This window comes from Cervus canadensis, chromosome 9 (assembly GCF_019320065.1).
Source record: "Cervus canadensis isolate Bull #8, Minnesota chromosome 9, ASM1932006v1, whole genome shotgun sequence".
In the NCBI taxonomy this organism is placed as follows: domain Eukaryota; kingdom Metazoa; phylum Chordata; class Mammalia; order Artiodactyla; family Cervidae; genus Cervus; species Cervus canadensis.
The window spans coordinates 11119961-11131083 of record NC_057394.1 but is presented as its reverse complement, the minus strand read 5'-3'; the positions used below and the strand labels follow the sequence as shown (position 1 = coordinate 11131083).

At 44.7% G+C, this 11123-nt stretch overlaps 1 protein-coding gene across 13 annotated transcripts in view; it reads right to left on the bottom strand.

Annotated features, from left to right (window-relative positions):
• Positions 1-470: 470 nt before the first annotated feature.
• Positions 471-11123, bottom strand: part of DOCK9 (dedicator of cytokinesis 9) — a 270233-nt gene continuing 259580 nt past the window's right edge. For all 13 annotated transcript variants that reach the window (XM_043477992.1, XM_043477995.1, XM_043478000.1 and 10 more), the window contains 4 exons: positions 6941-7131; positions 3957-4057; positions 3685-3823; positions 471-1752 (listed from right to left, as the gene is read on the bottom strand). In XM_043477992.1, the coding sequence (XP_043333927.1) occupies positions 1630-1752; positions 3685-3823; positions 3957-4057; positions 6941-7131 (554 nt within the window). In that variant the 3' untranslated portion in view covers positions 471-1629. The remainder of the gene's footprint in view (positions 1753-3684; positions 3824-3956; positions 4058-6940; positions 7132-11123) is intronic.

The window sequence follows — 11123 nt, the reverse complement described above, 5'->3', positions numbered from 1 at the left end:
AAGGTGTGCTCACCTGGCCAGGGCGCCCTGCTGGGATAAATGACTACCTGTCCCAGAGGAGTCAACCAGGGAGGTGATGAAGGAGTGGAAGGGGAACAGACAGGGGGATTAATGTGTCTACACATCCTTGGGAACAACCCAGCAGAATTCAGAGCCAGACTGCAGGGTGACAAAGTGCTGAACCAAGTCCTCTGGCAGATCTGGTCCCCCAGTTCACCTCTTGAATTCTGTACTGTGGAAACTTAGACAAAGGCAGAGACACGGGTACAACGGTCCCCATGCACCCAACCTCAGCTTCTGCAATTACCAACCAACATTTGTCAAGCTTGTTTCAAACCTGTACTCTCTTTTTTTCCCCTCAGGTATTTTTAAGCAAAATTTCATATACCACATTATTTCACCCCCTAATATTTCAATATCCTGCCCCCTCTTAAGGCTGTCCAACAATAAATACCCAATACGCGCTACCGGAAAATCAGCAATGTTGTTTTTAATACAGATGTGGTACAGAATATTTAATTACAGCAGGGCAGAGATTCTAGTTAAATAAAATTAAAAACCTTTATTTTTCCCAAATATAAAATTACTCAATTAATGTCTGAAAAGAAAATATAACACAGTGAAGGCTTTACATTACACCACTATTCCCCACAAGATTTATGATTTATCAGTGACATACTCCACCACTTTGGCAAAAGGATGAAATTTTTAAAATGGTTTATAAACCTAACATAGCAAAGACTGTATACACCTCCATACTGCACTGCTTTTATGTACAAGAATAAAACAGTAGAGTCAAGTGTTGCATATACTAAGAACAGCACAAATCTGTCACAATTAAACTTTATGCAGAAGCTGATGTATTAAAAATGTAGAAATGTCATATGTGTATGTACACAATGCCAAGACTGTATTAACAAACTCTATGTACATAACAGTATACTATACTCCTTTAAATGTTTAGCATAGTTGTGTTTATTAATACAGGCCTTTGGTTCTAAACTGCTTGACTAGTCTTAAGCTCCCTTAGTTTCTTAAGCTTTCCTATTTCTTAAATGCAAGTGAGTATAAAAGCACTAACTTTCCTGGTTCACTGGTACAAAAATTACAATGGTCAGTTTCCTTAGGTCATCAAAAACTAGTCACAAAAATAGTTCTTGTTTTCAACCTGAATGTGCCACAGGAAAAAAAAAAAAATTTTCAAGATTTTCCAGCTTAGCCTAGAGGCCAAGGGTTACCCTCCAGCCTCGACTTCAGTGCTATGTACATTCTGAAACATGTGTTTTCTCTAGGCCATATATTTTTAATACTACTTCTGTAAGGAAGAATAACATTTAACTCCAGCCGAAGAGTGTCCACCACACACTTCTGTTAAGACACAATGAAAACGTTGAATATTGCCAGCGAGGTTTAAAAAAAAAAATGAGTGCTCTCTTGAGGAGGACTCCTCCAGGAAACATGCTATGAAATTAGCCGGTTCTTTATTTCCTGTAACTCTTCCATCCCCTTGGCTCCTTCTTGTGCTCGGTCTCCCCGCGTCAGGCACATGCCCGGGGATTAGCTTTGGAGTCTCGTCCTGAGTTTGCAAATGACAGAGCAAGTCCCCACCCGTGGCCCACGTGGCGGGGGTCACACCACAGAGGACGAGCTGGTCATGCCGTGCACCAGCGTGCTGGTGGGCGTCCCGCTGATGGCGTTGAAGATGTGCAGGGAGTTTGGCAGAACGCTCGTCTTCTCCTCCAGGGGGCAGATCTCGAGGCACAGAGACACAGCGTTACCCACGCGCAATGACCCCAGCGACCCCAGCGACACGTCTCACAACTCATGACCTGGCGGCCGCTGCATGACTGTGATACCCCCAGGGAGCTCGGCCTCGGTGCAGGGCTGACGGAGCAGGTCAGCTCACCTCCCACTGTGCATCAGTGTTTATCGGATCAGGATTTTAAAGAGCAAGTCAAAGACAGCGTGTTTCATTTCCTCTACAGGTTAGTGAGTAGACAGCCTTCTAAGCTCACCAGGTGGTAAAAGCACCTTGAAGTCTATCCTGCATGTACCTGGTTGGGGACACGACCTGGTCCCGGCCCTTGGAAAAGTCTTTTTTTTTTTTTTAAATGAATCTGGAGCATTGGTGTTCTCCACCAGCTCCTTTTTGCAAGGTCTTACAGATTTCCACGCTGGGAGAGAGAGAGAGAGTGGCAGCCTCGCTGACTCTCAACAAGTCTCTTTCACACTCAATAACGCAGGGAAGAATTCTAAGCACAAGACTTGACCTAGTGCCTGGTGCACACTGAGAGGAACATATGCACTCAGAGGCTCCCCTGGAAAATCCAAGACTCCAGGGCAAGATCCTTTTTGCTTAAGGGTTCAAAGTTTAATCTACACAGTTGTTGGGTTAATGGAAAATGCAAGGTGCAGTTAAGAGCCAGTATGGGGTTATGTCCACACAGTCTGGGAGTTTAATATTCTCAGCTCTGAATTTTTTTTCCTACTTTCATCTTGTCTAGTTCTAAGTGCTGACAGCCACTGATCAAGTTCTCCATCCTACCTGGAGGCCCCACGCAAAAGACCCTGAGCTTTCTCCAGACACTTGTTCCCACAAAACCCTCTCTTTCCTCTCAATTATTCACATATTTATTTCTTTAGTCATTTCTATTTTTTTTTGACCTTTTCTAAATGCCCAGAAGAGGGCTGCCTTCTTTTTGCACGTGCACTGTCATTATGTCAGTGTCTACAGTTGCCCAAACTTAGTCATAATTTTCTGTGAGTCAATTAAGATCCAGAGAAATAAAAGTATAAAATGACATTACCATCCCATCTGAACGTGTAAGCATGGAGGAGAAAAAAAAGCAAGTTAAAGCTTAGACATTTAAGTTAGTTTTCTGCAACAGAAACCTCCTAACTAAATCATCACAGGTTAACTGACACAAATGGTACTGGCTTCCATTTTTTTTAAGACTGAAAGGCAGTAATGCAGGCAACAGACAGAAGCAGTCATGTGGGCCGCTTAAAGGGCCACACTGATCAGAAAGACTGACACAGAAGAAGTCTGATGGAGACCAGACCCCTCAAAAAGCAGCAGGAAGCGGCCTTTGACATTCATTCAGTTCCCTGGGCAGCTGTCCCCACTGATGACTACTGAGCCCACATACGTAATCCCACTGAAAGGAATTCATACAGGAAGGTGGTGGTAGCAGTGCAATCAGGAAGGCTGCCCGGAATGACCAGGAATAAAGCAGCAGCCTTGAGGACTGACTCACTGGGCCACCCAGGTCAGCTCTGAGGAGTCACACTCTGCACAAACCCATTTTTTTAAATGGTGAAAGACATTTACTGCAATGGAGAATTCCTGAAACCAGGCTGGCAAACCCTGTTCTTCCAAAGAATTGGGTGAGTAAAGAGTTCCAGGAATGGTACCGGCATCTCTTTTTTTATGTGAGTTGTTTTTGAGCTATTGACAGATTGAGCGATACAGAGGAGGTGAGACAATGACGAGTAGGCTTGCTGTTAGCTGTTCCCCAAGCCCCCATGGTTAGACAGTAGCAGCAGTGCCGCATGCTACACGATCCTTCAGAGAGCAACATTCTGGAAGGATGTCAGGGTGTTTAGACCATCCTAGGGTACACCCGAGACCCCCAAGTGATGCGTGTTCTCTAAACATGAGAAGCACTTGAGTGTGGCACCTACCTGCTCGTGCATGATTTCAGAAAGCTCCTTTGTCATTTCCCTGTAATTGGCCTTCATTTCTTCCTGATACTCTATCTGGTCCTCTTTGATGAGCCGTTCGTTCACCACTAAGGCTTGACCGCACGCTTCCACAAATTGCCTGAAATGGTGTGGGAGAGGGAAATCAAGGTATGAACAGAACAAAGGATGAGCCCAACTGGCAAGATCTCTTTCCTGAATGAGCACAGAAATGATCGATACTTCAAGAGAAAGACATTTCCAGTGTGCGTTACCTGAAAACTTCTTTAAGCAACTTCACTTTATTGTCAGGGTATCTTTTTGTGTTTGTGTCATCTAAGAAAGCTCGGGCATATGCTAGTGGACCAGCGTTGACCTGAATAAAGAACAAAGATTTAAAATTAGGTTACGAAGAAAATGCCCATCATCTTTAGTTTCAGCTGGCATTTGCTAAAAATGCTGCTTGAGTGAGTGAGTTATGATCTCTGCCCTCCATGAACTTAGGACCCAAAAGAAGAAACCATGAATCAAGCGCATATTTGTTATAAGCTATTTGATGTTTGTCATCTCAGTCATCCTCAGGGCACTTGTGATGATGGTTCATCTTATGTAGGAAGAGCTAATGCTTGGAAAATGTAAGGACCTGTTTAAGGTGGAACAGCCAATAAGTAAGACACCTGAGATCAGAGCCAGTCTTCCAACTGGTATTTGTGCTACATGACACTGAGCTAAGAGACCACTCTGGTGAGGTCAATGAAAACTGAAAAACGAAGCACATGTGCCAGTTTTAAAGAACCGACTCTTCCCCTTGTGGAATTGTGAAGCTGATCTGCTATCCTTAGATGAACTAACCATCTCAGGGGCTGGGAGGCCAAAGATGCGGGGGAATTTGGCAACAAGATGAGGGGCTCAGAGCCCTGCATGTCTCCTTTAATTCACCAAGCGGAGTTCTCTGAGGCTGAGTAAGTTAGGAAACGTGGGAGTGTGGAGACAAAGAGGGTTAGACACACTGGATGGGGAGGGGAAAGTCGCAGGCACTTGGGACAGGGCCTGACCACGTGATCATTGCATGATTTTTTTCCCTCGGGGGAGGGTGGGGCGGGGTGCGGTCCTGGAGGACTTGGAGGTAAGTGAGCAGGGAGGGTGTGGCTGTGGGTGAAGGGCATGGGCGGTGGTCTTGGCCCGTGGCATGTAGGACTTGCAGTAATGGCAGGGGAACTGAACTGATAGAGTTCACACCAGGGGTGGGGAGACGGGGGGCAAAGAGGCTAGAGGGGGGCCCTCTGACACAGGGACAACTAGCCAACCCTCAGGGATGACTGGGTACGATCCCTGGATATATGTGGGGAGCTTTGTCAATAACCTAAAGGTGACCCGAATGAAGGAAGATCCAGACTGACGCGTATGTTCAGTTTTAAGAAGGTGCAGAAGGAAGCTCGTGACACGTCATAAGGTCAGCACGACAAGACCCTGGAGTGGAGCGCAGAGTCACAAAGCTACCCGATTGCTCCGTCCTGTGCAACAGCCACCCCAGAGAGGCTCTCGGTGGAAGAATTAGAGAAACACAAATAAAGGGATCAGGCTTCTCTCCCCGACTCCAACTTTGTTGTTATCCTGGAGGGTGCACACACGTAACCTTTACCTCCTCGTTTCATCACAGAATGCTTTGCTCTTAAAGATGACCAGGCATTTATCCGACTCTCAGGTCACTATCAAAAGGCAGGGCACATGCCCTTTAGAAAGTGCGTCCTGCCCAGCCCCACCCTTCACCGGCACACCTACCCCTGCACTGGCCTTTTCAGAGGCTGGGTGTTTCCAGGCCCAGGCCACGTTACTGAACGGTTTTTGTTTTAAGCTGCAGAAAATTGTGGCCTCTGGCCCGTTATGCAATCACTCACGTGGTTGGAGTATTTATCATCTTCACCTGATACCTTATTTTGGTACATTAGTCTTTTGGGCCGTGAGGAAGGAGGTTGAAAACATCTGTAAATACTTTTGAGGTGAATGACATTTAGAAAAATGTGAGGTAACAGCTTAGCATTGATCTGACAAAAAGTTGACAAAAACAGATACCAGTAAATGAAACCAGCATATTACAATCTACATGTAACCTTCACAAACACATTCTTCTTGAAAGAGAAAAGAAGTGGATGTAGGAATGTACACATAATGCAGGTGGCTAGAATTATTTATACATACTTAAAAACATCAATAAAGCAAGAAGCATGCTGGTCATGGGAAGGAGTAACTTAACATTTATTAATTTCTTAGGAAACCACATAAGTACAGTATCTGAAAAACACCCGTATGATTGAAGTGCACCACACCAACATAAAGGTGCATGTAAGTGTTTGGCTTCATGAATTTTTACAAACTGAACATACCTGTGTAACCAGCTCCTGGGTGGGGTGGGGGGTGGGGGGAAAAACTGGAAGATTGGGATTGACCTATACACACCACTATGTATAAAATAGATAATTAATAAGGACCTACTCTGTAGCACAGGAAACTCTACTCAGTACTCTACAATGGCCTAATGGGAAAAGAGTCTAAAAAAGAGTGGATGTGTGTACATGTATAACTGATTCACTTTGCTGTTCAGTAGAAACCTACACAACGTTGTAAAACAACTAAACTCCAATAAAAATTACAGAAAAGTCAGCACCTAGATCCAGTATGACTTCACCTCAACAGCGAAAGGAGGGGAAAAAAAAAAAGTCTTGACCCCTATTCGTTACCACATAAAAGTCAATTCAGATAAACAAAGAAAAAAGAACATCTCTGAAACAGATTTCTTATATAGGATACAAAAGCTGCTACTAATAAAGGAACAATTGACTAGTTGGGCTATGTTGAAATGAAGAATTTCACTAATCAAAAGATACCATTAAAAGAGTGAAGCTTAAGGTACATTTTCAGTTAACAATTTTCATAGAAACCAGAAAACAATAGTTTCATATGAAAACCTATAGCTCTCCATACTTCATCCTATTTAAGTCTTGATGCTTCCAATTAGGCAATCAGAATTAATCAAATTTCTGAGAAGCCAGGCTGTACCCCTCTCCAGCCCTTGCAGACAGCTTGGTGACAATGATGCTCTTGTAGCCAACGGGCTCCCGCCTGTCTGGGATCAGGAGAAACCACACAAATACGGAACGGAGGAGACGGGGATCGCCTCTGGACCTGGTGTGAACGACCTGAAATTCCCTGGGTCCGCAGGAGCTGCCCTGCAGATTGCCTGGCCCGGCGCCCAGCTCACCTGGACGCTCACGCTGCCCTGGAGCTTGAGCTGCAGTTTGATCATGTCCACTTCGGCCGAGGAGCACAGCTGCCGGAGCTCGGCCACCTTCTTGCTCATCTCGTCGATGGCCACCTCGATGGGGTTCAGGTCTGTGTGGTGCTGGTACATGACCGGGATCCGCTTCTTCACATACGGGAAGCAGTGTATCGCTGTGGAGGAACACGGCACGGAGTTAGGCCACGGCTTGCTACATTCGTTCCAAGGGACAGGTCATCACCGCACCCGAGTGACAGGTAAGGAACCCGAAGCGTGTCTAGGACACATGCTGGCACTTTGTGGAACCAGAATCTGGTCTTCCTTTATTGTGGTGTGCGTTTAACCACAGGCACCACATAAAGTCAAGAGGGTCAGGTTCTTGTTAACTTTAATAGGAGAGGTTTGTCTTTGAAGAAATCATTTGATCACTCCCTGCTCAATTTTCTTGCTCATAAATGCGCTAAACTTTTCTTGGAAGTTGTGAAAGCTGAATGAGCTAGCAGGCATGAGACAGCTTTGCAAATATTTAAAAAAGACTAAATAAACAGTCTTGAGATATCATATAACAGAGTTAAGTCCAGAAAAGAGTTCCATAGGAATATTCTTGGAACAACTTGCAATCACATGCTTAAGTTTGCACAAGTCAGAGAAATCAATGAAAATAAAATGTGAGAATGTATTTCCACAAAATATTGGAATGTATTTCCAAGCAAAATATCTTGAGCCAGAAATTCAAAAATTTTGAGTTGCAATAATAAAGATGTTTTAAAACTTGAGTGATTCAACAACATTAAAAAACATTTATTTTTCTCACATATTTTTTAACCAAAAAGACACCACTCAATATTGTTTTCTTTTCTTATAAGACACCTGAACATATCAACAGCAAAGAGTTGGTTTAAAAAAGAATAGAAAAATAGCTGTTTCTAATTCAGTACTGTTTCACATTTCTGCCTTATTGCTTATATATTGTATATGTAAATATAACATTCTTATTTCATATATATATTTATGAATAGACAGGTAGCTATATGCTTAAAGCTTGTATTACTTTTTAACAAGTGGAAATAAGATGGGAGTGTTATGTTTAGATTCTTTACTATTTAGTAAGCGGTTGGGGAGGGTTTACTCAAAAAGGACTAATCACAAAACGAGAAAGGCTGACTCCCAGAGTTCTCTTGGGCCACCCAAAGTCTAGATAGAGTGGGAAAAGACATTCAAGCTGATCCAACCTTGCTTGTCACACACTTTACAGGCCTGTTCTAGTTGCTGAATGCTTTATCAATCTAAGGCCAAGGGCCCGTGTCTACCATTTCTTCTGCGTTCCATGCGGACACACCGTTTTTAAGTGGCGACACTGGGATTGATAAGTCCTCTTCGGACTGAAGACTCCTCTGATTTGTGACAAGAACTAGATGCTGCTGTTTATTAGCGAGGGAGATGGGAATGGCCCTCCAACCAGAGGTGTGCCCGGACGTGACAGACTGACGTGCTTTATGGTGAGGAGAACACTGTTCTCATCTGTCAGGACACACGTCTCGTGAGGCTCATGCCATGTCAAAACACACTGACTAGTGTTATCACGGTGCTTCTGGGTGCCATGGGGTGGGAGCACCATTATTTCAGAGAGAAAAAAAAAACTCCAAGGGTATTTGTGAGATGTCCATGTTACTCTGATTCCACTCAGCAAAATGTCTGAGTCACTGCTTCTTATGATGGTCACAGGGGGCTAAAAGAGGCACAGGAGAGGTGAAATGATACAAAAAACTCAGGGTCTGTGCATGAGCCCACCAAGGCACGTGATCCAGGACCACCCCCTGGCCCAGCCTTCCTTACTGGCCTCATGTCTCCTCTCACTGGGGTCACTTGGCTCCAGCCACGCCAGCCTGCTGGTCACTCCTGAGTGTGCTGGGCACAGGGATCCCCGCCGCTGGCCTCTGCCTCCATAGCTCTGTCTTCCTCCAGACACTTGCACAGACCATTCCCTCACCTCCTTCAAGTCTGGACTCTCCATGAAGCCCACAGGGCTTCCATTTAACCCACCATTTAACCTGCAACCTTCCCCTTCCCTGACCTCCCATTTCCAACCCCCCTTTGCTTTTGTCCAGAACACGTATTACCTTCCAACACAGACACATTTACTCGTTTTATTTACTGTTTATCGTCTGTCTCCTCCTGCTAGAATTCAACTGCACAGAGAGTTCTGTTTTGTTGATACGCCAAGTTGGACATTGCCCGCCTGTGCTCCATAAATTTTGCTGAATGTTAGAATGTATTACTGCCCAAATGGCTACATGAAAGAGCAAATGGGCCTGGAAAGTGGAAAAGTAGGTGGTGGCCTGAGTGAGCCATCACATCATGAATCAAGAGCCCGCATCAGTGGTCTACAGCCCTTCAGTCAAGATGATGAGGAAGAGACGGCTCAGAGGTGTGGGTATATGGTCTGGTGAGACTGACCAGGGGGTGAAGGCTGGGGGAATTATTTCCAACCTGAGTAGGAGTCTGGATGTGATTTGGGAGACTAGGGAATAATGACCAGGGAGAAACTCCATGGGATGAGCTCCATGAAAGAAGGAACAGAAGGGGCCAGGTAGGGAGGCAGGCTCAGAATTGACACCAAGGGGTAAGGGAGGGTGATCATTAGGTCTTTCAAATGACCCCACCATTGTAGCTGACTGAGTGAACTATCCAGGAAAGTGAACCTGTCTGCGTTCAGAGGGCAGGGGCTTCTATACAACTTGGAAGGCCAAAGGTCAGCTCTGAAGCAGTGCAAAGGAAGAACTTAAAGGATTAATAACACAAGGGAAAACGCAGAATATCCTGGCCTGTGTGTCTTTAACTGAAGGTTGGTATAGTTTATAGGTTCTCAGTAGCATTTGTATAACCCCTTCTCTAAATCTTTGTACCACCATAGTTAGCCTTGTGAAATTCTGAGATCTTTCAGGGCAGAAAGTGCACCACTTCTTGCTCTTTTGTTGTATTATAATCTCCTTTTGCTCATCATCAACCTCAAAAGGCAAGGAGCTCAATGGTGGATGAGATTGTAGCAAAATAAAGTGCATTCCTTCCCCACCTGGGCATAATTTACCAAATCCTTTCACACGGGATGGATAGTATAATTTTATTTTTACAGATGAAAAACTAAGGTGCAGAGAGGTTACGTGACCTTCCCAAGGTCACACAGTGAGGATGTGACGGGGTCTGCAGGACCCAGGCCCAGGCTCTGCGTGGCCCACACCTCCTCAGGGTGATTATTTCCTGAGTGGATTATTTCCTTTCTCTGTAGCAGTGTTACTCTTTGTCCCCTCTGCAGGCAGGTACAGAGCTTTGCTCTGGTCTGTTATCTAATCTAAAATATTTCTGTGACAAAACGGGAAACTGGCTAGTGAAAACACCCCATGGTAACTGTTTATGAATCAGCACGCTCCCTGAGTGGAATAATCATGATACAAATCCTGACCCTGACTCATCAGTGAGCTAGGTTTATTTAAATCAGCAGTTCTCCAATCTGAGCAGTGTCAGAAACACCTGGAAGGCTAGGTTAACCACACCAGCTGGGCCCCGCCCCCAGCGTGCCTGATTCTAACAAGTTCCCAGGTGTTGCTGACACCGCAGACTGGGAACAACCTTTGATAAGCACTGATCTGAGGTTATCACTGCTGGAGAGATAAATATGGTAAGCTGGTAATTCTTCTAAAATGACTCCATCTAAAAAAATGCAGTTATTTTGCTTAATAAGGATTTGCTACTATGTCCATCAGAAAAACAATTCATTGCTCAGATGGTAAAGAATCTGCCTGCAATGCAGAAGACCTGGGTTCGATCCCTGGGCCAGGAAGATCCCCTGGAGAAGGGAACGGCCACCCACTTCAGTATTCTTGCCTGGAGAATTCCATGGACAGAGGAGCCTGGCAGGCTACGGTCCATGGGGTTGCAAGAGCCGGATATGACTGACTGACACTTTCACTTTCAATCTATGGGGAGGGGCTGATGTTTTTGAGGACAATATTGTTTGTGTTTTACAGGTTGCCTTATTTTTCTAAAAACAGGAGCAGAAGCTCCTTTTTAAAGAATGTAGGGTGGGGGAGGAAGGAGAGGGTGGGATGTATGGAGAAAGTAACATGGAAACTTACCTTACTATTTGTAAAATAGATAGTCAATGGGA